Source organism: Uranotaenia lowii, unplaced genomic scaffold (assembly GCF_029784155.1).
Source record: "Uranotaenia lowii strain MFRU-FL unplaced genomic scaffold, ASM2978415v1 HiC_scaffold_14, whole genome shotgun sequence".
NCBI classification, from domain to species: Eukaryota; Metazoa; Arthropoda; class Insecta; order Diptera; family Culicidae; genus Uranotaenia; species Uranotaenia lowii.
The window spans coordinates 188,495-214,936 of NW_026597410.1; the positions used below are offsets into that span (position 1 = coordinate 188,495).

The 26,442-nt window shown below is 32.8% G+C and overlaps 2 protein-coding genes across 11 annotated transcripts in view; one reads left to right on the plus strand and one right to left on the minus strand.

Annotated features, from left to right (window-relative positions):
- Window positions 1–5,526: 5,526 nt before the first annotated feature.
- On the minus strand, window positions 5,527–8,388 carry LOC129759329 (probable E3 ubiquitin-protein ligase MGRN1). Its single transcript, XM_055756734.1, has 5 exons — window positions 8,021–8,388; window positions 7,835–7,953; window positions 6,946–7,767; window positions 6,749–6,883; window positions 5,527–6,685 (listed from the first exon to the last, which is right to left on the minus strand). The coding sequence occupies exons 1-5, from the start codon at window positions 8,106–8,108 to the stop codon at window positions 5,813–5,815; spliced, it is 2,037 nt and encodes a 678-aa protein (XP_055612709.1). The 5' UTR covers window positions 8,109–8,388; the 3' UTR covers window positions 5,527–5,812.
- An 8,445-nt stretch (window positions 8,389–16,833) lies between these two features.
- LOC129759348 (uncharacterized) overlaps window positions 16,834–26,442 on the plus strand; it is a 28,301-nt gene continuing 18,692 nt past the window's right edge. For 5 of the 10 annotated variants that reach the window (XM_055756764.1, XM_055756770.1, XM_055756769.1 and 2 more), the window contains exons 1-2: window positions 16,834–17,855; window positions 23,274–23,582. In XM_055756764.1, coding sequence (XP_055612739.1) covers window positions 23,311–23,582 — 272 coding nt within the window. In that variant the 5' untranslated portion in view covers window positions 16,834–17,855; window positions 23,274–23,310. Of the gene's footprint in view, window positions 17,856–23,273; window positions 23,583–23,656; window positions 26,439–26,442 lie in introns of those variants that run through there. The other 5 variants (XM_055756766.1, XM_055756765.1, XM_055756767.1 and 2 more) reach the window with 5 other exon arrangements.

Below are 26,442 nucleotides of genomic sequence, written 5' to 3' on the forward strand. Positions count from 1 at the left end.
AGTCCAAGTCTATCACAGCCAGCACATCTCTCACTGGAACATAGGGTGGTTTTCCTCGGGCCCTAAGTGAAAGCCCCGTCTATGTTGACTTTGAAAATAATCGCCTACATGTTCTGATTATTTTAAACATGTCCACATAATTCACTACACAGTTTAAGTGTACGATGCAGTAAGTTGTTATTTCGTTCAGATAAATGATGGGTTTAATTTCACATTCAAATAGAAATCTACGCGAAAGTGGCGAATTCTCAGAACTCATGGAAAGGTTTTTCAATAACAATGCAATCAAAAAATATAACCATTTTCCAAATATTAATGCACTTGGCACCCCTGAACACCCAAAAAAATCAAAACACGAAGATCTGTGTATTGCTTTTCCACAGGGCGAATTTTTCGATATTAGTACTGGAAAATCGTGTTTATCGTGCGCCCTTCTCAAAAATCGATTCTGTTCTCCCATGGTTTGAGGTTAGGGCTGAGGCCTCCTGCTAAGGTGGTGTTCGTGTAGAACTGTCAATATATCCTAATATTAGTGAAATTTTATAATCTTTGAGAAAAATCGATTAAGAGATTATAAACGGATACAAAATTAGAATAAAATGAAAGATGTTGAAAATGAGCGGAAGGGTAATTTTAATTTGAATTTTTTTTTCATCACATTTCATCTCTTTGTTCCTCACAGGCCTACCTACTTTACAGTGTTAGGTACAGATAGAATTGAAGCTACCACCACACAATAGTAGGCCATGCGTGGTTCGCCATTCGCCACACAAGTGGAAACTTGCAGTGGGAACGAACAAAAAGATGATATGTGGTCGCTCAGAAAAGCTCCAAATACAACCGAGAGATTCTTAGAATCTCTTTTTCCTAAATTTGATTTTTGAAATTTGAATCAAATAATTATTTGATAATTTTCAGGTACGAAAATGTACCAAGACAAACTCAAAACATTAGTGAATTATTTGATATTTTGTTTTTTCTTTCTCGAAAACGGTTCAAACCTTTTTATGAACCATAGAAAACCCTTTTGAAAATTTGCGTTTCTAATAAAAAAAGAGAAGCAAATTATGTTTCTATTAGTTTTTAAGAAATATTCCTTCTTCCTTCTTCGAATATGTTCAATTCGATTAAAAAATTTAAATTATTAAATAATGATCAAGTTAAGTTATGTACAAAATTAATTTCGGCTAATATTAACTAACTTGTATTTGTAGAAACGGTGTTCAATTTCCGTTTTGTTTAAACTCATGGAAACTTTTTATTTTTCCTTTTCAGTTAAAGCTCTGCTTACTATGAAAAAATATTAATTTTAAAAGATTTCAAACTCAAATTGGCAAGTTGCTCCATCCCTGCTTTAACTGATCCTTATTGCCATTTTTTGGTTTAATTGCAATCGTGTTGCGGTTTTCGGGTAAAATATTTGTTTCAATTTAGGCTTCGAGAGAATTTTACATAAAAAGCGATCTGCTTGTAAAAAACTTTTTAACGAAAAACCAGTATTTCTTGCTCCTATCGAGCAAAATACCTTCATTATCCCATTCAGCTTGAAGTGAGTGAGATACATCATGTGTAATTCTTCTTATACTAAGATTATAAATGGTTCGTGGATGTGGCTCGTTAAATTATTTAAGAAAGCAAACAATGCTACCATAACATACCATACTATAGCATCTTCAATTTTCAACTGATTTTGATAAATAATCACTTCAAATCTTTGTTTTGGATTGAAAAAGAAAATGAGAATTTCAAAATGCCTACCATCTAAGCTAAAACTGTCGATGAAACAAAAATTTCTCTTTTTTCGAATAAGGCTTCACTAATATCAATAATACTGTTCTATTCTATTCTATTTTGTTTATTTATAGAGGATTTTAACCAACTTGGTCATTCGTTCTCTATTAAAATACTGTTGATTGTACTTAAAAGTAAAGTTCAGATGATCGATAGCAAAAATATTCACCTTTCATATGCTTTAAAAAGATTTCAAATTTATGTTATGCAGTCCAAGATATTTGAATCCAAGTACTTTTGTTTATTTTTTCCAAAATTTCATATTTGAAACATAACTCAAAAAAACTGAGATCTACTGAGATTTTTTTAATATCATTTTTGGATTCAGCGCCCAATTTTACATTAAAAATAAAGATCGATCATTGAAAATGTATATTTATCCATTTAATAGCTTTTTTACAAAAATATTACTGATATTTGCATTGTGTGCGGCCTGCGAAAGGCAAGCTAGTCATTCCTGATTTACACAATTTAAAAAAAAAATGTCCCTACCGAGAATCGAACCCAGACATCTGGGCCCATTCGCCGCTGCATAGCTTATTATATACAATGCTATAGGGCTAAGTCGACTTCTTAAGAAGCCCGAGGCCAGCTCAACAGATGAGTTGAGTCTTCGCTATATAGCTTCATATAGGTAACGCTAGAGCTTTCCATTTCCTATATAGCTTCATATAGGTAACGCTAGAGCTTCCCATTTGCGAACCATCTTACCACCGCTTACCACCAGGTTAACAGATGAGTTGAGTCTTCGCTATGTAGCATCAAAACAAGAACGCTAGGGCTAATTCGCCCTCTAGAGTCGCCTGATTCTAAAGTTGCCCCGATAATCCCGATATTTTCGGACAGAATGGAATGGTGTATATTTGAAGTGGTGTTATTATGGAATGTGGTGTAAATCGGTACAAACTGGTGAGGTGAAAAGTTAAATCGCCTGAAACGCGGCTTTGAAATGGAATCATAATATTAACAAAAGAATACGGTATATAGATATAGATCTATGTTTGTAAATCAACATGAATGAATTAGAATGAGTAGAAATATTTTGTATCGAATTATATAGTAAGTGAAAGTTGTAAATCAACTTTGAAATTTTTGAAATGAATGTGTTTCGATTCAGAATGGGGTATAATTGTCTTTTCAGTCTCCCCCTACAGGCTCACCGGACATGAGTGCTAGATGGTTTATTTTCATAATTATTTAAAATAAGATTATAGACTATTTTCTTTTTATGTTTTATTAATTTTAGAATTTAAATCAGATAGTTAGTAAAAGCTGTCAATTAGTTATCTGTGTATACCTAACTAAAATTTACAAAGTTAAAAAAAAGTTTCGCCCAACCGAGAATCGAACCATTTGAAAATCTTACCATGATGGGAGCTCAGCATCTTTGATATATAGCTTTAAGTAGGCACGCGTATTGGCTTTAGTAAAAATTTTATCTATTTTTTTGTCGAATAAAATTTAAAACCTGAAATGTTGTTCACAACAATATTGAATAGTTAAGTATTAGTGTGTGTTGTCTTTTTTGTATCCGTTGTCGTTTTTTTCCAAATTTAAGGTTTGTTATAGAAATCAGATCCGGAAAGAAATATATTAAAAGAAAACTTTATCTTGAAGGGTATTTTGCTGTATTACAAATTATTGTGTAGGTATCCAACTCGTTGAAAAACTCAATTTTATTATCTTGTCGTTATTATCCATCTCGGCAAGCTTCGTTGCCTAAAGGTACGACTCGTGCTGAAAAAAAAACTTTTTGCAACCTGTTGCATAAATAATCATTAAGCAACAAATTTTAAAAGCGGATTCGTTCAGCACAAGTCGTAAATTTATCCAACAAGTTTCACCGAGCTTGATAAAAAAATCTTGTTTTGCAACAAGTAAATCAAATGTACACAATTGTCCAAAAGCCCAACCCTTGGCCACGAGGAGGGAGAAGGAGTTACAAAAATTACACTATTAAAAAAAAGTTCAGACCGGACCGAGATTTGAACTCGAGACCTTTAAGATTACTCGCCAGCACTATACCACGAGACCAACACATGCTATAGCTGAAGACATTTCCAAAGTGCATTACGACAAGACCAACACACAATTTTGGATTCCATTTTCAATTTCCATGTTTCCGACTTACCATTTTGTTGACACTTCAATTCAAAGGTTATATGAATCATGAAATGTGAAAAATAAACACTTTAAAACGCGTTGAATCGGTTGAATCATCCTCTTCAAGATGGCGCGAAAAATTTTCCTGAAAGATTTCATTTCAACTGATAAGGTGACCTTTTTGTAAGGTGACGGCTGGCGAACTCAGAATACTAGAGTTCGATTCTCGGCCAGGTGGATCATGTTGTTGTTTTGTAACTTCATCAATTAAACTTAGATAATTAATTAAAAAAAAATTCTTACTATATCCATATAAATATTCGTAAAATACTTTTAAAACAAGTTTTGGGACGAATAAACCCATTGGGCTTAAAATCCCGGAAAAGAAAATTAAACAACCTCTGGAAATGACAGTATTGAAACCTTCAATCGTTTATATATAAATCACACAATACTTATAATAAATATGAAATTGTAAAGAACTGAAAAAATATCAAATTCTTTTATTGTCAGCCAACATCTCCTCCCCCAAACATTCGGTATTCCGGAAAACCCCGAAGTGGGTCTAAATAAAGTTTTAAGTTTTCTTTTAAAAGTTCAATAAATTGTTCGAATATACAAACAGCGGAAACTAATTTTGAAAAAATATGAATATAATGACCTTCCAAATTTCAGATTTTTTCACATTTGCTATCTAAAATATCTCAAACTTTCGATTGAGTGGAATGTAGATTGTACACAATTTCGTTGCAAGTAAGTTTTTGTGCAATTTGTTTCAATTTAATGTAATTTTGATTTTTTTTTAATTATACTATCCTCCTTAAGATGTTTCAACTTCGAGTGATAAAATAAGGATTAAAAATTGTTCCAACCAAATTATATTTCTAAAACATCTATTAACAACTTTCAGTTGCACAGTTTCAGTAAGTCCATAGATTAGAACAGAATTCATAGAGGTTCCCAAAACAACTGAGTCAAAAAATAATTTTTATAAAATATATTTTCTGCAAGATTGATTCAGGACCGAAAACAGACAAATAAATTTAGGAAAATATTGAGTATAATCATCACGGTCTTGTCTAAGGCCAAGCCGAAATTTAGTTTGCAATTGGAAAAATAACAACGCCGCCGAAGACATTGGTCGTGGGAATTTTATATTAGTCTGATTTGCATCAAGTATGGGAATTTTGCAGCGTATATTGGTAAATTACAATAGTGAATGCACACCTGAAAATTTCTCATGCCTTACAATGATCTGGCCGTTTGACCCTCCACTTTTGGATCTTGTACAAATTTACTTTTAGCGAAGTTCCTTAGTTTAGTATCTATTTGAAATTCATACAACGCACATCCAATAGCAAACTGAAGTTCCAGAAATGAAAGTTTCTCGGGTGATGTTTTATGTAACTGTGTTATTACTCATATGCACAATTCCGAGCATTGAGGCAGCTCCTCATCGAAGATTTATGTTTCGGCAAACTGTGGTAAGAATTGATATTCGAAAGGCACGTTTTCTCAACAACTCAACTAAAAACATCTTTTGCAGAAATTGGGGCGAATTTTCAGCAGAACAATCAATAACGCAATATCCGTAATTTTCGGACGGTGAGAGAAAAAAAATACAAAAAAATGTTATGTTCATTAAAACCAATGTATTTGTTTATTTGAATGTGATATTTGAAAAATAAAAAGCTTTTTGTTAAAATACATACATCCATCACTTGCACTCTAGATACGTCTACGAAATATTTTGCCATAGCTATGGATGGGTATTGAATAAGTAAGAAAACATTCATTTTCACTGAAGACAAAACGTATCTACTAAATCTATCAGTAGAATTGCTGGCTCCTTTTAATTTGTTGTTGAAATGCGCAGTGTAAAATTTTTTAATTCATTTCTGGAGGGTTGTTTATCGGATTAATCGCTATCAATACAATCAACTTTACCACTGTTGCCAATTTTGATTTCGTGTGTCACTAAGCCCTCTGTTGACGAGTCGACATTAACGGCTACATGAGTAGGTGTTTCATTAGCAGTTACCGAGGACAATAGTTGTCGTGTGCTTGAACTAGATGAATAACTGTCCCCGGAACTTCTTGTCGAAGTATGCGAGTTTCCACTGATTGGACTGTCTGGCAGGGAACTATGCGAAGCTTCCTTCAAAGCAGTCAACGGAGTTGAGAGCTTTTTTAAAGTATCTGTTTTTTCCTCACTGCCTTTCAATGGACTAAGAATCGTAGTGTGTGGATCTTCTGGTGTATAGTAATCGGAATCTTCAGCAGCAGCCAGAATGACGACTGATTTTTGACTTCGACAGTCTACATTTTCACCTTCTTCTGCAGCCATTCTTGTGATAGTCGACATTTTTTCATACGAATCACAGTTTGGATCAGCCGTATCATGTTCCGATTTCTGAAGTAAAGGAGATAATTTTTCTGCCTCACTATCATCATCTTGTTCGGTTAGATTGGGAAGTTGAGCTCTTTCGTTCACCAATTGAATTTTCTCTCGTTCAAGAGTAGACGGTTCTTTAGTGACACTGGGCACATGGTTTGGTTGAATCCGTAAGCTGCCCTTTTCTCTGGGATTTTTGTCTCGACTTGCTGGTGCACGCTGCATCAGTGGAGAATGTTTTGTCAAAAGATCTTTAGTTACACATGTAACAGTACCATCTTCTTTTGACAGCAGCACTGACATACGAAAATCGACAGCATTTTGATTTAACTTTTCGCGAGAACCATTTATCTCTGTTTCTTTTGTTGTAGTTTTAGCAGGATCTTGTTTATCGTTCTACAATGAAAAGTAGGTAAGGAAATCTTATTAACGTTTTAAGATATTTCAATGCATTCTTACCTGTGCTACTGAATTGGTTTCTAAAGGATTTTCGGAAGTGTCCCCATTAATTGGAGGCTTGACACAAGTTATCGGTCCATTTAAAGCTTCGATTAACGACACTGGTACATAACCCGAAGGAATGTTATCGGTGCTCTAAAATAATCAAAAATATTATAAATAAAACCATTGAAGACCTAATCCAATAATTTCCCTACATCTTGTGCGTTTTGTGGCGCAGCTGGAATATTTGAACCGGGTACACTTTTTTGAACAGCACGAATCTGAAGCAGAGCTCGAAATGGAGCCCGACATATCGGACAATTGTTGGCTTGATACCGTAAAGAATCAGCACAAGAGTTGCACAGACACAAGTGACGGCATGGTAAGATCAGTGTGTCACGAGTGTCGCACATGCAGATAACACACTCGCTACCATTCTCATCTGTATCTTCATCGCCTAATGATTTGCTAGTCAATTTGTTTTCAATGCCGTAGATCTCTTGCAATAAGTAACAGAGCCCATCAACATATATCTTTTGTTTTAGAGCACGCAGAGCATAAGTGCCATCCGAATGGTGATCTACCACACATATGGTGGTATGACTCTGGCGGCAGTCATCATTCCCTTCTTCCACAACGCAATGTATCACAACAGGAAACGTATCCTTTTCAGAGTTGTAGGAAAGATCATCTTCCGAAAACATTCCAGGACTAAATACATGGGTTGGTGCCGAAAACACTTGGTTTACTCCTCGTTTAAAATGGAATGTTTCTGACGACAATGAAGAATCTCTAGGAATATAACTGATTCCAGTACTTCCGATATCTTCGATGCAGAAATAATAGATAGTTATTGCACAGCGAGCATCTGCATCGAAAACAAATTCAATGTTGTACGAACTAGTTTTGGTGCCATCACCATGCATCTTTGTTGCACAATCCGTAACCTTAACAAAACGAACGGATTCCTTACGGATATTTATTAAACTCTTTAAAGTTTTTGTTGGTTCCGAAACTTGTGGTGGGGGGTACGGAAACTAAAATATGTAACGTGAAATGTGTTACTCATTTTTAACATTTTCTTAACAGCACATCAACACTTACGGGAGTTGGTTTGCACCCTAGAAAATTCAAATCAGCATTTTCGCCAAAGAGATAAGCTTCAGGCTGTGGGGTGTCAAAACGTTCTCCTCCCATAATAAAATGTGTACCAAAATAATTTCCTGTAAAATTTTAGAATTTTAGTTTTTTTTTAACGTTATACCGAACCATTCAATTTTTATGTTTTACCTGATCTAGGTGGGTACTTATACTGATGATTTGAACTCACATCAGCTTCTTCCACGGCTGCATTTTGTCGACTAGTAAGAGCACCCATTATTTTTTCCTACTTCTTACTGCTGTCCGAGACCAACCTCCCAGTTCCGCGATTGGAATCTTTTTGTTGGCGATTGGCAGACCCAGCAAACACTTCTTTAGAATATTTTAATTATTCTGCAGTAAAAATAACCACCAGAATCCAATCGTATGGAACCAAATTTCAACGATTTGCAAGAACTGGCGACTTTTTTCACTTCGACATTATGTACGAGTAAAAGTTGCTTATTTGACACAATTAGGAAAAAGGAAAATATCACACTGCAGATTTCACCTCGTCTTCGCAGCGCAGGCAAAAATGCACTGAAGTGTTCGGTACCTCAAAATAACAAATTTTTCAATGCACATGACAAAATTTTTAAAATTGAGTTAGGTTTTAGAATTTTTACCAAATAAATTTTCGATTGAGGATGATTAAACCAGCCGATTTAGATCCCAAAAAAATAAGGTTTTGAATAACGGATCACGTGTCTAAATGTTGAGAAAATCCTCATAAAATTTCAACTTCATCATATCTTGTTTCAAACTGATAAACCTAAATAAACAACGCAACAATTTATCAGTTTTTGAAGGGATTTTAACTCCACAGGAGGCATTCGTCCCTAATGTCAAGTAATTAGGAATTTTACATTTTATACATGATTTTACAAACCTGCGTTTCTCATCTATACTGGATATTTTTCATCTCATACTGACGAGGAATTTTAAGTGTGTAAAGCAACAATCTTCTATATTCACCACGGTTAACATTTGTTAGGTTCAGATCAATGGTCCGAAAATCAATCAAAACAAACACTCAGGATGCGTTTCCTGTTGGAAACATTCTGATTGTATAATGGGATAGCGCCTCTCGCTACTGCTTCGCCTGGCTGGTATGCAATCTCGATCAGCGCTCCTATCAGCTATGCAAACCGAGTCGCATCATTCAGAATCATCGGTTCAGCAAACATCGCATATCGGAGATGATTGAGATACAAACTGATCCATTCTGAATGTAGCTCACTCAGTATCTGCCTGAATTATATGAAATTCAAAATTATTTTTTGCAGGACGAGAAAAATCAAACAGTTGTGCGGGACACCATAAATTCTCAGTAGTTTTAACGTGACGTACGACATTTTAATAAGAGAACTTGTAAAAATTGAAAAACACGGCGAAAGTGAACATCTTTCCCTCACAAACACAACTACAATTTGATTTTGATCATACTGATGTTAAAAAACGTTATAACAACAAATAAATTTATTAATTTGCTTTATATCAAATCAAACAAAATACGCTAATGATCGGCTTCATGTATCATTCACTCACTGCCTGATCCATTCACTCCTGATCGAAGACCAACAAGATTCGCCATATGCATTGCGCATTGGTGATATTCCAATTTGATGATGGTGCTGCACTGTTTTGACAGCAAGCATCGTGCGAGGTGATCTGTATTTTAGCGATGAATTGAACGATCGATGATCGGGTAGGTCCAGTAGCAATCAATAACGAAACCCGACCGCTGTACGTTCAGGTGCGAAGTGCAATCAGAAACATTCATTGAAAATGAGTGATATTCAGAACACTGGTTCAGATTCTACACGGATAAGTAGAAATAATAAATAAATGCGTTCACGATAAAAAGATGGAATTGTTTCTGCAATTTTGATCATTCTGGTTCCCAACAACCTGGAGCAGAAGCTCGATGAAAGAAAGAAGAAGAAGATCATTCTGATTTTATGGTCATATAGACCTTGAAATAGCACTTTAAACAGCAAAAAAGTTCCACGAAACTATTGTATTAAGTCATTTTGACTTCGTTCCTTTGCTTGCTTAGGCAGGCTTAGGCTATCCATTTTGTCGATTTGGTCCAGGTGCCTGGGTAAATATGTAAGAAACAATTATTTACATTCTTAGTAAATTTTTGTCATTTTAATTTTTTGAGATTTTAATTGTCATTTTTGTCAATTTATCAATTTTATCATTGTATTCATTTGTGTAATTATTGAAATTTTGGCAATTTTAGTCATTTTTGTCATTTTATTCAATTTAGTAATTATAGTCATTTTAGTCATTTTAATCATATTAATCACTTAAAACATTTTAATAATATTATTCATTTTAATTATTTTAGTAATTTTAGCTATTTTTGTAATTTTTTTAATTGTTGTCATTTTTGTTATTTGGACTTTTGTCATTTTTGAAATTTCTGTCATTTTTGTCTCTTCCGTCTTTTTTGTCAATACATTCAATTTAGTCATATTTGACATATTTTAGTCCCTTTTGTAATTTTAGTCATTTTTCGTATTTTTTTATCATTTTTGTCAATTTGTCAATTATGTCATATATGCAAATTTTGAATTTTTTGTCGTTTTTATCATTTTGGTCCTTTTTATTATATTTATTTTTCCTTTTTTATCATTTTTGTCAATTTTTTCAATTATGTCATTTTTGTCATTTTTGTTATTGATTGAAATTTTTGTCTATTTTGTCATTTTAGTAATTTTTTTTTCTTTTTTTTTTTGTGGCGTTTCTGTCATTTTTGTCACTTTTGTCATTTTTGTCATTTTTGTCACTTTCGTCATTTTTGTCATTTTTGTTATTTTTGTCAGTTGTGTCATTTTTGTCATTTTTGTCATTGTTGTCATTGTTGTCATTTTTGTCATTGTTGTCATTTTTGTCATTGTTGTCATTTTTGTCACATTCGTAATTTTTGTCATTTTTGTCATTTTTGTCATTTTTGTCATTTATGTCATTTTTGTCATTTTTGTCACTTTTGTCATTTTTGTCATTTTTGTCATTTTTGTCATTTTTGTCATTTTTGTCATTTTTGTCATTTTTGTCATTTTTGTCATTTTTGTCATTTTTGTTATTTTTGTCAATTTTGTCAGTTGTGTCATTTTTGTCATTTCTGTCATGTTTGTCATTTTTGTAAATTTTGCGACTTTTGTCATTTTTATTATATTTGTAAGTGTTGTTATTTTTGCCATTCTTTCTCATATTTGTCATTTTTTTGTAATTTTTGGTCATTTTTGTCATTTTGGTCATTTTTGTCATTTTTGTCATTTTTGTCATTTTTGTCATTTTTGTGACTTTTGTCATTTTTGTTATTTTGTCATTTATTTCATTTTGATAATATTTGTCATTTTAGTCAATTTTGTAATTTTGACCTTTCTGTAATTTTTGTAATTCTTGTTTTTTTTGTCATTTTTGTCGAAAAGCATGCCAAACCACATATGGCTTGCCAAAACAAACCATCGAATTTATTGTTAAAATTTATGTCATTTTTGTCAATTTTTTAATTTTTGTCAGTTTTGTCTTTTTTTTTTTGAAATTTTTATAATTTTTTCAATTGTTTTCATTTTTGTCAGTTTTGTCATTTTTGTCCTTTTTGTCATTATTTTCATTTTCGTCATTTTTGTGACTTCTGTCATTTTTGTCATTGTTGTCATTTTTGTCATTTTTGTCATTTTTGTTATTTTTGTCATTTTTGTCAGTTGTGTAATTTTTGTCATTTTTGTCATTTCTGTCATGTTTGTCATTTTTGTAAATTTTGCGACTTTTGTCATTTTTATTATTGTTGTAATTGTTGTTATTTTTGCCATTCTTTCTCTTTTTGTAATTTTTGTTATTTTTGTCATTTTTGTAATTTTTGTAATTTTTGTAATTTTTGTCATTTTTGTCATTTTTGTCATTTTTGTCATTTTTGTCATTTTAGTCATTTTTGTCATTTTTGTCATTTTTGTCTTTTTTGTCGTTTTGGTCATTTTTGTCGTTTTGGTCATTTTTGTCAGTTTTGTCAATGTTGTCATTTTTGTCATTTTTTTTTGTAATTTTCATAATTTTTGTCCTTTTGTCATTTTTGTCATTTTTGTCATTTTTGTCATTTTTGTCATTTTTGTCATTTTTGTCATTTTAGTCATTTTTGTCATTTTTGTCGTTTTGGTCATTTTTGTCATTTTTGTCATTTTTTTATGTCATTTTCATAATTTTTGTCATTTGTGTCCTTTTTTCATTATTGTCAGTTTTGTCATTTTTGCCATTTTCGTTAATTTTGTCATTTTTATCATTTTTTTTCATTTTTAGCATTTTTGCCATTTTTGTCATTTTCATCATTTTTGTGACTTTTGTCATTTTTGTTATTTTGTCATTTATTTCATTTTGATAAGATTTGTCATTTTGCCATTCTTTCTCTTTTTGTAATTTTTGTTATTTTTGTAATTTTTGTAATTTTTGTAATTTTTGTAATTTTTGTCATTTTTGTCATTTTTGTCATTTTTGTCATTTTTGTCATTTTTGTCATTTTTGTCATTTTAGTCATTTTAGTCATTTTTGTCATTTTTGTCATTTTTGTCATTTTTGTCATTTTTGTCTTTTTTGTCGTTTTGGTCATTTTAGTCATTTTTGTTATTTTTGTCATTTTTGTTATTTTAGTCATTTTAGTCATTTTTGTCATTTTTGTTATTTTGGTCATTTTTGTCATTTTTGTCTTTTTTTGTCATTTTTGTCATTTTTGTCATTTTTGTCATTTTTGTCATTCTTGTCATTCTTGTCATTTTTGTCATTTTTGTCATTTTTGTCATTTTTGTCATTTTTTTTTTGTAATTTTCATCTTTGTCATTTTAGTCATTTTTGTCATTTTTTTTTTGTAATTTTCATAATTTTTGTCATTTAATTCTTTTTTTTTCGTTATTTTTGTCATTTTTACTATTTTTTTCATTTTTATCATTTTTGTCATTTTTGTCATTTACAGTTTTGTGACTTTTGTCATTTTTGTTATATTGTCATTTATTTAATATTGATAAGATTTGTCATTTTAGTCAATTTTGTCATTTTTGTATTTTTTGTAATTTTGGCCTTTCTGTAACTTTTGTAATTTTTGTTTTTTTGTCATTTTTGTCGAAAAGCATGCCAAACCATTGCCTTTTTACTAAATTTATTGTTAAAATTTATGTCATTTTTGTCATTTTTGTCATTTTTTTCATTTTTGTCATTTTTGTCATTTTTTTCATTTTTTTTTTAAATTTTTATAATTTTTGTAATTGTTTTCATTTTTGTCATTATTGTCAGTTTTGTCATTTTTGTCATTTTCGTTACTTTTGTTATTTTTATCATTTTTGTCATTTTGTCATTTTCGTCATTTTTGTGACTTTTGTCATTTTTGTTATTTTGTCATTTATTTCAAATTGATAATAATTGTCATTTTAGTCGATTTTGTCATTTTTGTAATTTTTCTAATTTTGGCCTTTTTGTAATTTTTGTTTTCTTGTCATTTTTGTCGAAAAGTAGCCAAACCACATATGGCTTGCCAAACCATTGCCTTTTTACTGAATTTATTGTTAAAATTTATGTGGTATGATTTGAAGGAAACAGATTGTTTTTAACTCCGCTTTGGCTTTTTTCTCTTTTTTTTTATTATATTTTCTTAGACCTTGGCATGGTGGGTGATGCCGAGAGAGGATCCCACTTTTCTTAGCCACATCCCGAATTGAGGCAGTCAACTTACTGACGTAAGCATGCATAACTTTCCTGTCCAAAATTTTGTCCACCATGCTCCATGGTAGGCCCCTATTTAAAATTTTCATCATTTTAATGGTCTTATGTTAAAATAATTAATAACATGAACACGGAAGTTCGATTTGGCTTATTCCGTATTTGTTTTTACCCTGGTGCTCCACTAGTTGTGCACTAACTGCTGTCATCTTCATAGAAAAAAAAACGCTTTGACAGCGACAGCACGGTTGTACTCCATTTACCCGAAAATCATTGCCCAGAATGAAAAATCCCCAGAATTCCAATCGCCAGAAAGAACCATTCCCCAGAATTTTTTTCCCCAGACGAACCATTCCCCAGAAAAAAATTTCGCCAGAATGTACCATTTCCCAGAAATTTTTTCACCAGAATGATCCATGTACCAGAATTTTTTTCGCCAGAAAGACCATTTCCCAGAAAATTGAAAACATTTATCCTTACTAGAAATTATTTAAAACACAAAGGAATTGTTACAAAAAATAATGGGGTTTCATAACTTTATTCTTTTGCGGCAAGGCCGCAACCAACGAGGATGAAGGGGCTGAAGCGGCACAAAGCCGCCGAAGCTCCCAAACCCGAGGAGGCCGCCGACCCGCCGTCGGAAGCGGCGGCCCTAAGACATTGGTCTAGGTCTGCCGGGGCTTCCTAGGTCTGCGTGAAAGCTAGGGGTGATCCCTTAGCCCCGTCCGCCACGCGACAGCGTGAAGGACAAAACGTCTTTCAAGTTCGAACGCGCAGCGTGAGGAGTCGGATACCAAAACGGTTTTTTAAAGGACCATGGTAAGCATTGAACCAATTAAAGTACCCAAACCATAAACAAAGCACAATATTGGTTCTAAAATAAATTTAGTTGGAAAATTTCAAAGTCGAAGTTTCATTTAAAAAATCATTTTAAAAAAAATAATTTCGAATCATATGAAATATTCAAGAATTCATTAGAAAAAAAACAAATAAAAATACTAGGGGAAAAAATCTGGGATTTGTGCCATTCTGGTAAATGTTCCATTCTGGGGAAAAAAATTCTGGGAAATGGTCCATTCTGGGAAAAAAAATTCTGGTAAATGGTGCATTCTGGGGAATTTTTTTCTGGGAAATGGTTCATTCTGGGGTTTGATTTCGGGTATTTGTCATTCTGGGAAAAATTCATTCTGGGCAATGGTTTTCGGGTAAATGGGATACAATCGACAGCACTTAATGCACAACTAGTGGACCACCAGGGTAATACCACTGACCATACTGACTGGACACTCGATTTCGTTTTCTGGATAATTTTTCCAACAGTACGCAATGTCGATTCCAGAGTGCGCATCGATTGATTTGAAGCACAAGCAATTTCTACGATAAAATTCGGCTAAACAGGACCATTTTTCCTACAGGGCATTTTTTGTCAAATTTTTCAGGTTCGCCACCTGCCGTCGGTATTGCGAACCTACAAAATCTGACAACAAAAATTAGACAGAAAATGGTTGAATTTTTGTTCTAAGTGTCATGTTTGTGTGGTCAGTGGTAATACGGCATCAGTGATTAGAACTGTAAACAACAACACACAGCTGCAATCTGCAACATCACAGCTGTCTTCGGCAATAAGCAGGGTTGTATAAAAAATCATGCCTTGATATAATGAAACACATTTTATTTCGAGGAAATCCTTTGGTAAAAATATGTAGCACAAACAAAAATCACACACAAATATCGTTTTGAAAAAGAAACCGGAATATTTGAAAATATTGCAACGCAAGTGGTGGTTGTAGTCTTAATGATGTAAATATTAAATTTCTACACTCTGCACTGCTTTTTTAACATTACATAAGTCTTTTTACAAAAAAAAAAATTAATTACTGAAAGTGTTTCGTTGTTTGATGAAGGACACCGAATAAGGCGGCATCCATAAATTTCGTAACGTAAAAGATGCACTTTTTTGACCCCCTCCCCCCCATATGTCACAAATCGTAACGCTTAGACGTACCCCCCTATGAAAATTAGGTAACGCTGATACTTACCCTCCCCCCCTCGATATTCTCATGTTTTTAAATACTGATTTTCAAAGATAAAAAAAATATCAAAACATAAAATTGTTTAACGTTTTTCAAAACTATCAAAATCGTTTCTTAGTACTCTTTGATGATAACTCTCTGATAAAATAAATTGATTGTCTTTTTACTAGTTGCTTTGTGCTTGTTCACTGATGGTCTATCTTGTTTACTTAATTTTATTCATGGAGCATAACTTTTTTATGTAAGATATACTCCACTTAGTTCGTTGGAGTAATCAATATTGCATTCTTTTAATCAATTGAGAAAAAATAGTAAAAATTTCCGTCTGAGGTTGAATTGAGTTTTTGGGGGTAAATGTACCTAATATTCGATTTTCCAACGAATATTTTACGTATATTCAATACACATTCAAAGGAGTCTATCACAGAATCTTTAAATATAAAAGATCACAAACCACCTTCAACCATTTTGAAACTTACAAGTTTTAAGCTGATTTTGGTTTGCTTATCAATTGCAATATTTGCATAACATCAATAAAGCTATTAGTTGCGATTAAGTAAACTGAAATTTTTAAGGAAAAAATCGTTACGTAACGTTGAGCATACCTCCCCCCCTCCCCTATGTCACAATTCGTAACGCTGGAGCTTACTCCCTCCCCCCCTAGGAGCGTTACGTAATTTATGGATGCCCCCTAAGCTGCAAGTTTAAAAAAACATTGGTCAGGTCTTGAGAAACATAGCTCATAGCAAGGCTCTCTCCCAGATATTTCCACACACATGTTGCTAGGTCGGGAAACTCTATAGTAAAAAGGATGTTGTCAAGAACCAGTAGCTGCTTTTGGAGGCAGCCGCAGAATCTCGCCGGGAAAACAACAAAAAGTTTTTTTTATACCTCTACTCGATGAAAGTTTTCGTTGTGTGTGTCCTCGGCGGAAGTGTAAAAGGATGTGTGCGTTGGGGCACTTCTGAGAGAAACCCCGTGGTATGATATCCTTTCGAATCATCCCCCCAATCGTTGGACTAGTGTGTATGTGTTGAGATCGGTGGGTGGAAATCAGCCACATTGGGTGTTTGTTTTGTATGCAACTGGTTATTTTGATTTCTCTCTCACCAGAACCCTGTTGATACGAGATGCTTGGCCTCGAATGGGAGCTCGCCAGGAGCAACAGTTTCGCGAGATGGTGAAGAATAATTGAAGGATTTAGCTCGGGTCTGCTGCTGCTTTCAGTGCCTGGATATCATTCGCGTCGTTCGAAGGTGTTTTCTTTGCGTGAAAGAGGCCATGTACTCGTGATTATGTTCAAGTTATTGAATTTTTTTTTCAAACAGAAAAAATATGTCCAAAGAAATCTAATGCGTATACTCATACCACAGCAGGAATCGTTATGCAAAATCATTGTGCGAAATCACAGTTGGAATGTATGGCTTAAATATTTATTGTGTTAAAGTGAATACTGTTATCTAATTATGGATTCTGTAATGGTTTTAAAATCGCAGTGCAGTAGTTAAAGGCATTTTTTAGTAAAACGGTTTTATTTGGCAATCAAATTGAATAGTAATGATGAAGCATATTTCAGATTTTCTGCTGAGATTTCAACACAAGTGAAACACGTGAAAAGTATTCCTGTCGACCAGTTGGAAAATCTAGTTTTTCTTTGTGGATCCCATTACAAGCAACAAGTTTTTCTTTCAACAATGTGTTTCGAGATCAATTATCTTTAACAAAGCCTATTGGCAGAATTAGGTGTTGAACGTATCGAAAATCGACCTGGTGTGTTTAAATCTTTTTATTAGTAAAAAGAAACAAAATAGTACCCGTGCTTAGTACACATTTCGAACGTTTGATAATATGGCGATTAATGGTGATTTTTTTAGCCAGGTGATCCGTGTGAAAATCATTGGGGCCAAATTGAGGGTATAGATGTGATGGTGCTTTTTCCAGCTAACAGCGGGACAACGCAAGTGACGATTTGTACGTATGCGAGAGAATCTGTACAAACTAAGTTCAAAGAAAAAGGAAAAACAGGCACCATCCATTAGCTCTGCTACCGATACATACGTATAGCTGATGGTATCTCCATGGAGAAAACTCAACCCAAACTGTCTATTAAATATATTGAGTAACCCCTAAATTCTGAGTGAAAACTTAAGCACGACGTAAACCATTAAAGCATCAAAGCCATCGCCGGAAGCTGTGATCAAACAAGGAGGTTGAAACGTTATCTGGAAGCTACAAAGGTGAGGTGTATTTATCGATCAATATCATTAATTGGTAGATGAGTCCTGACAGGGTTGTAAAAAGTTTGCTTTTCACATTTAGTGAGGCCGGAAGCAAGAACGCATGTATATTTTATACACACATGAGAGCACACTATATAGACACCTGGAATGGTTTCAGAGCCGAGCTCGTCTGTTATGCTATTTTAAAGACGGGGAGTATCTGTATTGGAACCCTTTTAGCCTGGTTTAAAAATAGTCAAATGCTGAGGATCCAAAAGTTGAAAATTGGATTTTCGATCCAAGGAATCTGAACCACGGCCGGATGAGTCGTGAAAACTGTATGTACCTACATACCTACTTCATGAAAAGGTACATTGAATTTATTCGTAACGCTATGGTCAATTATTTAACATTCATTCGATGAAGTGATATATTTTTAAGTTAACTTCATACAAAAGTAAAACAAAGCGTCCAGTTTATAAACTAAGCAATACAAATATAAGCTAACAATTTATATATGAATGAGCATAAAATTCCATGTAGTTTTCAGTTTGCTGCTCCAAAAAATTTATAAAAATTTATGAATATGAAATTACACAAGCTACAACTCTTCAACAAAATTCAATTTTCAAAACAGTGATACTGGTTGGTGTTCTTTTTTAAATCAATCAGTTGGAAATTAACAGTCTATACTTCTACTACAATTATATTGTGTAGTATTTGAAATTTTCTTGGCACTTCTCTATATTAAAAAAACATTGACAATTTATTATGGTAAATGACATTTCAATAATAGGTTCATGAATAATAATATGATGAACTTTATTTGATTTTACTTATTCAACCCGAGAATCAACCGAAAGAAAAATGTATGCATTTGCATAGGCAGTAAAGTTGTACAAATCCGATATGTAATCAAATTGAAACCTTGATTTCTAGGCCTAACAGAAGGCGTCATGCCAAATTTCAGCTGTTGCTAAAAGTGGTTCATGTTTGTAAGAAATTTTGGCAATATTTGTCTGGCTAAACCTATAGAACATTCCACCTTGACGTGGATGCACTTTTTCGGATTTTTCTGTTGTTATCTTTCTAGAGGTCAACAAATTTACTTAAGAGTGAATAAATAGTAGCAAACGGTCGCAAATTGAATTTTATTTAAAATGAATATAATTTGGTGAACAATAACTTTAAGGTGCTTTGGTTGTGATCCATTACTCTTGTGACGTGAATTCATGCAGAATTGATCATTTCTGACTTCAGTACACATCTCCTTTATTTTCTGATCTCCCTTAGGCAGGCCCGTGCGAAGTACCCGTTCATGGGGGGGTTCCGAAATTTAAATTTAGTTATGAATAATAACAATACCAAATGCACAACAAATAAGCAAATGGATTTCTAAACCTATTTTCTTACTCATGTCACACATACTCGAAAAATAATAAGTTTTGCTGTTACGATTCAAAATTAATCAGAATCAATGTTTTAAATCAGTGCGATATCTAGTAAGTCATTAATAAATAAATCAAAATGATGATCCTTATTCTGTACTAGAAATTTGCTTGAAAATAAATTAAAAGCAGTCCAGCTTTACAGCTGCTACTTCGAATCATTTTTTGAAATTTTCAAAGATTGATTAAAAAAAATATTATTGATAAAATAAAGAAAATTTAAAATAATAATAAAAACAGTAACACCTTTTTAATGTTTGAGCGCGAGTTTTGTAGTTTAAAATTTTAAGCTCTAAATGTATTGTCGCCGTGTCCTAGAAAGGACAAAATTTACTTAAAAAGATTGACTTGAAAAAATCGGTAAAACTAAAAAAAGAATCTATGAATTTCGGTAAATATATTTGAAAATTTAAAGAGAAGTAAATTTAAAGTTAGGAAATTAGCTCATTTTTAACACCTGTAATTTTCTTCTAATCTTCTTCTATACATCTATAATTTTCAAATCTTGAAATGTTCTCACTGTAAGAACATAACATTCACCGATAAGGCCTTAAAATTAATTTCAAACAAAAATTCACGGTGATAAATCTTAATTAATAAAATTCTCTATAACTTGTTTCATTGAAGTTGAAAGTACTTGCGGTCTAGAGGAAAGTTCAAAGTTTCAAATATAATTTCAAAAATAAACAAATTAATCATAATAAGTTCTTAAATTCATTGAGCCTTGGAAAAATGTGAATTTTGTGGCCTTGTGTAATTATTAAAACCCTTTTGAATATGAAGTTGAGCATTAAAAAGAACAAGAACGAAATTTTGGATTAAGTCTGAAATTTGCTTCTTGAATAATATTTCATATTATCATAAAATTTGTAATGACATAAAGAATTTTTTATAATCAAAAAATAAGTAATAAAGTTTTTTTTTTTTGCTAATTCTATTGACTATTGGGAGTATTGAACACCTGTCACGTGGCTTATGTGTAAAATTAGTATTCGATTTTTGAAGTTAAAATACAGTTGCGTTCAAAAAAGAATGAAATCGCATGAAGCTGCGCACCCACTTCCAACTTTAACAAGCTGCCATTTCTCTCTCTGTTTATATTTTTTCATGAAAACTTCACACAATCTAGTTCAACTATCCAATTAACACTCCACAAAATTTGAAGTTTTTTCAATGGCGGGAAACAAAGATACAGCTTTTCCCGTTAAAAAGGGAAGTTTGGAATTGCTTTACTAAATTTGCTGTATCTTTGACAATTTTCATCGAAAAATTTTAAAATTTGGCCCAAAGATGTAAAAATGTTTGATCTAATATCAGGCCAGGTTTCGTCAAAATCGATGAACGTGATCAAAAATGGTGCCGGATTGAAAATGAGGTTCATTATCGCCCAGCAGACGATTTCATTCTTTTTTGGACGGATGTTTGTATGGAAAACATCGTAATCCATGTATTCTTGGTTTTTTCTTACACAACACCAAAAGTTATCACAAAGAATGTTGTAAATTGCTAACAACTTCATTCGTACTTTGTTTCGAAAGAGAAAATGTTTCAACAGGATTCAAAATAAGAAAAACACAGTTAAAGAAACACAACAATTTCTATTTCTAAACAAAGTAAGGATGAAGTTCCTATCAATTTACAACATTCTTTGTAATAAATGTTGGTTTTATGGAAGAAAAAACCAAGAATACAAAGATTACGATGTTTTCCATACAAACATCCGTCCAAAAAAGAATGAAATCGTCTGCTGGGCGATAATGAACCTTTATTCAACCCGGCACCATTTTTGATCACGTTCATCGATTTTGACGAAACTTGGCCTGATATTAGATCAAACATTTTCACATCTTCGGGCCAAATTTCAAGATTTTTCGATGAAAATTGTCAAAGATACTGCAAATTTAGTGAAGCAATTCCAAATTTCCCTTTTTTACGGGAAAAGCTGTATCTTTGTTTCCCGTCATTGAAAAGACTTCAAATTTTGTGGAATGTTAGTTGAATAGTTGAACTAGATTATGTGAAGTTTTCATAAAAAAATATAAACCGAGAGAGAAATGGCAGCTTGTTAAAGTTGGAAGTGGGTCCGCAGCTTCATGCGATTTCATTCTTTTTTGAACGCAACTGTAATTGGTTTCAAATTCTGAACTTATTTAGTTACACTTCTTAATAAAAACCCGTTCTTAAGGCAGGATTTTTGTGTGTCTAGATTTTGAGTTTCAATACACAAGGTACATTGAATTGCAATGCTTAACTTACAATAAAAAAAGTTCCAATTCGTAAAGGTCATATAGTGTCGTAAAATAAAATGTCTTTGGCCTAGAGTGATTTAGGACAAAATTTCCCCGGAGGTGATCTATATTCTTTTTGTTAGAAAATGTTAAACTTTCCTCGTAAAATTAAAAAGTTTCCTTTTTGTGACGTGAATTCACTTATTTGCTATTGTTTTTGCTTTTAAAAAAATTCCAGTGGACATAGATAAATTCTATTTTTTCTATATAATGAAGTAGTATTTGTTGGCTTCAAAATGTATCAAGAAAATTGTGAAAAAATAAATCTTGATTTTCATAATCAATTATTTTGTAATAGTTGTCAAAAATACAAATCCGGGCTATTTTATCAAAAAACTTGGCAGAATCCGGGCATTTGAGTTCAAAATTGTCGACAAAAATTCGGGCAATATCCGAGCATATTTGTTCAAAATTCAGGAATTACTCAACAAAAATCAAGATAAAAAACTTTTTTTCATCAAAACTTATCAGAAATTTTTTAAACCGTTTTTAAGGCTTCCAAAAACCTTTCATGATAATTTTTATAAAATTTTTTTTAACACAATTTGTTTTTATTTTGTTTGATTTGTGAAACAAAGTGAATAAATCCAGACTTTTTTCAATGAAATCCGGACAACCGGGAAGGACATGACTTTTCTCAAATTTTGTATTAAACCCGAATAGAACCGGGCAATCTGGCAAGCTTAAACTAACTCCAATTTAAAAGCTATTATATTTTTTGCTTAATAAGATTAAATGTTACGGTCTTGGACAAAGTTGTTCATCGGAAAATTTTCTTAAAGAACTAATAAATTGAAACAAAACCAAAAGGAAACTCGGTACCACGGAAGAAACAAAAATGATGTTGATTTATCAAAACAAAGTGTTCAATTTTCCCATACAAACATAAGAGTTCAAATTTACTCATCTGAACGTAACTTAAAAATTCAGCAAAAAATGTTGGAAGAACTGTGAACCAAAATGAAGCTTTTAAGACCCCTGGTTTCGACTCAGGCAAGTCTGCACTCCAAAATGACAAAAAAAATTTTCCAAATGAAAAAAGAGAATTTTTTTCCGATTTCCTTTGGTGATTTTTAGGGTTAAAAAATTGAAACTTTGAGCGATTTGAGGCACTCCTAAATCAAGTTCGATTGACCTGGAATTTTGCACATGTCAGTGTTTGAGGCAACTCAATCTGTGTTTTACGTTTTTAATTTGATTTTTTTTTTCAATACAACCATTGTCACTCTAATATACATATGTGTGCCCTTTAAATGCAGTTTTTTTATTGTAAAATAGTCGATGATTCCTCTGAGTTCAGGAACCATCGACTACTTCAAAATCATAGTTTCATGCAGCTAAGGGGTTCTCCAAACCTTCTTTTTGAATATAAGAATTTTTCTTTGTCCGAAGTAAAGTATAAACAGCTTTAAAACGCACAAAACTGGGATATCTTTGGGTATTTTGCCACAACTTACATGTTAAGCAGGCATTCTATCCAGTCGAGGTTCTTTATGGCACAATGGGAAAAAATCTTACTGTTCTCGTTAAAGTTGTTTTACAAATTAGTTGTCAGATGTTGAAAAATAAAAGCTTCAGCTGATCTAATGATATATATTTCCACTAATAGTCGTTACTGCTTTCACCTATCTAAAACATTATGACCTTCATATTCAAGGACGAAAATTGATAGAAACTTTTTTATTTTCAACTGTTTTCAGTTTTCACGGCTGGATTCTAAAGATTCCCGCTAGAGAGATGGCAAGTGGTCGCGCTCGGTTGCCTCCTACGCCACAAACAGCAAACGGTACTGCCAGTGGGGGCGGAAGTGGCTCAAGACCACTAGTCGAAATGCACACTAACAACAACACGTACGCCGCAGGAGCAGACAAAAGCAACAGCGAATCTTCTATCCAGGATATGGCTGCATCCCAAATGTTGGAGAATCTGACTGATCAGGAACGACAAATTATTTTGAATGTGTTGAATCGGGACGAAAATGTTCGTCAGGCAGATGCGGCACGAATTATGTAAGTGGTTTATTATTTTTATGCGTTCTATACTGTGCAAAGGTTGTGCAAGAAGATCTTGTTGTTGGATGTGTATTCTATGACAATTTTTACTTTCTAAACTTTCAATCTCCTTAGAACTGTTTGAGCATAGCTAGATCTACAGATTTTTTTTAGATTTTTAAACACAATTAATAGGATGTAAATTTATAAGGATTTCTATCCCTTTCTATGCTTCAACACTTAAAACCTAAAGATCTTTAGTCAGATTGAATTTATTTTCACATGTTATTTTTCTCGATGAATTGCTGCTGATTTGAGATATTAAAAAAAAGTAATAACGAATAACTTAATATTTCGTTTGCGTACGAGTTTCGTTCAGATTTTCTTGGAAAACAAAGTTAAAAGCTAACCGTAACCCATTATGCAATACATACCCCGTTCGTTTTTGGCAATATTCGTTTTTGGCTAACCGTAACCCATTATGCAATACATACCCCGTTCGTTTTTGGCAATATTCGATTTTGGCAACAACCGATTCTATGACATGTTCCAAAAACGAACGGTTTTTAGAAATAACATTACCTAATAGTTTTCGCTATAACAGGACCAATATTATTTAGACAAACAGCTTAAATACGTTTTTTCGTTCTTAGATGGTGATAAAACTCTGCAATAAAACAAAATTTCAAAAAAGGATAGAGTACTAGTAAAGACAAAAAGATGAAAATTTCAAAAAATTAGAAAACAAATACAAACACTTGATTAACCTTTTAACGCATAAATGTTGTTTTAAAACAACAATAATCAAAATTCAAATGTCTCGGAAACGCGTGGATATTTTCTTAGTGAAAAAAAAAATTTCTATAGACTAAAAAAATATTCCCATGTTTTTTTATTACGAAATTTGAATGTAAGTAACTGTGAAAAAATACAAAAATCAAATTTAATACAGACCCCGTTCGTTTTTGGCAACATTCGATTCTGGCATCATCCGATTTTGGCACATGTGCTAAAATCGAACGGTTTTTAGAAACAACATTGCCTTTTAGTTTTCGTTATAACAGGACCAATTTAATTCAGACAAACATCATAAATACGTTTTTATGCTCTGAAATGGTGATAAAATTCAACAATAAAAACCAAAGATTTTTAAAAATTTTATAAATAGATGAAAAATTCAAAAAGTTAAAAAACAAATTCAAATAAAAGACTGAATATGACAAAAAAAAACTGAAAAATGATGAAGAATGACAAAAACAGCAAATATGACAGAAGAATAAAAATATTATAAACAAAACAAGAAAAGTGCAGAATGCATCAAAAACATGCTGAAAAAATTTATAAATTACTACAAATAGTCGAAAATTTACTGAAAACAACGTTTTTGATAATAATCATAGTTATTTTATAAAAATAACTAAAAAACAAGATGAGAAAAAAAACTGTTCGATTTTGGCAACATTCGATTTTGGCAACACAAAATATACGGGCATGTTGCCAAAATCGAACGGGGTCTGTATTATTTTTTTTTTTTTATAGTTTTTGAAAATCGCTGTTATTTCTTCAGATTGGAAATTCTAACAAATTTTTTTATCTCAATAAATTACAAAGAACTTCCTGCATCTAGTTAAAAGGTTTGGAAGAAATTTGCAAACTCGTATTGTAATAAATTAAGAATTTCCAAAATTATTTTTCAACTTTATGGGCCTTAACTTTTATAATTCTCAAAATAACGACTTGAAACTTTACTGACTTTACTGAACTTATAACTTATTGTCTTCATTTCAAAAAGTTAAAAAAAAAACTAAAAAAAATATCAAGAATGTCAAAAATAGCAAATATGATAAATAAACAAACATTATAAACAAAACAGGATATGTGCTAAATGCTTTAAAAACATTCGATTTTAGCAACACAAAATGTACGGGCGTGTTGCCAACATCGAACGGAGTCTGTATATGAACATTTTTTACGATGGAATAAAACGAATTGAATCTTTCACATGTTTGCTTGTCTGTTCCATCGCACAGCATAATGCATATCTTTGTAAAATAAATCGTTACAACTCTCTAAAAAATTGAATGACTACCGAAGACAATATTAGGCTTTCCAACTCCCCGACAATTAAAGTTACATTTACCGATTCAACGTTTGATTCTGATTGGAAATAAAACTGCGAGGGTTGAGTACAGAGCTTTGTGCTTGTTTTGGATAAAATATTTCCTTAAATAATAATCTTTAACTCAAAGCCGATCGGTGAGGTCTGACTGAGGTATGCAGTTTCCGATTCACAGACACAGATTCCGTTCCGTTCTCTCGCTCTCAAAAACTTTATATCCAATTGGAATGATATAGGTGTGATATCGGGGTTGCACGATGGTTTCCTACTTCGTACCTACCAAAGGTAATACGAACGAAAGACTGACAAAGCTTTTGCGGTTGTGTCGGTCTGGGCCACAGAGCAACTTTAAATATTGGCGACCTGTTGTGGCTGTATAAGGAAACAGGGAAAAGCTCCCAAAAAAGGTAGGGTAAACGTTAGCCACCGAATGGAACGGTTTTGCCAAGAGTCGCCAACTGTGGATCAAACCTATATTTTCCCCCGAGTGCTGAGCTGAGCGATTTTGGTTGTAGCGTAGGACCATTGAAATCAAGCTGCCTTCTTGTTGGTATTATGCTTTTTGGCTGGCTGGCTGGAGCGGTATCGATGTGGGTGTGTGGGTGATATCCACGAGTATAGGGAGCAACACGGAACGGTTATCCATTCTACAGGTTGAGGTGGAGGCCGATGGATGGGCCGGTCGGTGGACTGAAAGGCAAAACTTGGCTCTCGTCGGTCGGAAAGGTTGCGCCGTTCATCGTGTTGTAGAACATGTAA

Bases quoted from the DNA above. Each gene is read 5' to 3' on its own strand.
- LOC129759329 (XM_055756734.1), bottom strand. From the start codon at position 8,108: ATGGGTGCTCTTACTAGTCGACAAAATGCAGCCGTGGAAGAAGCTGAT. The intron at 7,954-8,020 runs GTAAAACATAAA...AAAATTTTACAG, and splicing joins TAAGTACCCACCTAGATCAG to GAAATTATTTTGGTACACAT. The intron at 6,884-6,945 runs GTAGGGAAATTA...TGATTATTTTAG, and splicing joins CGCCACAAAACGCACAAGAT to AGCACCGATAACATTCCTTC.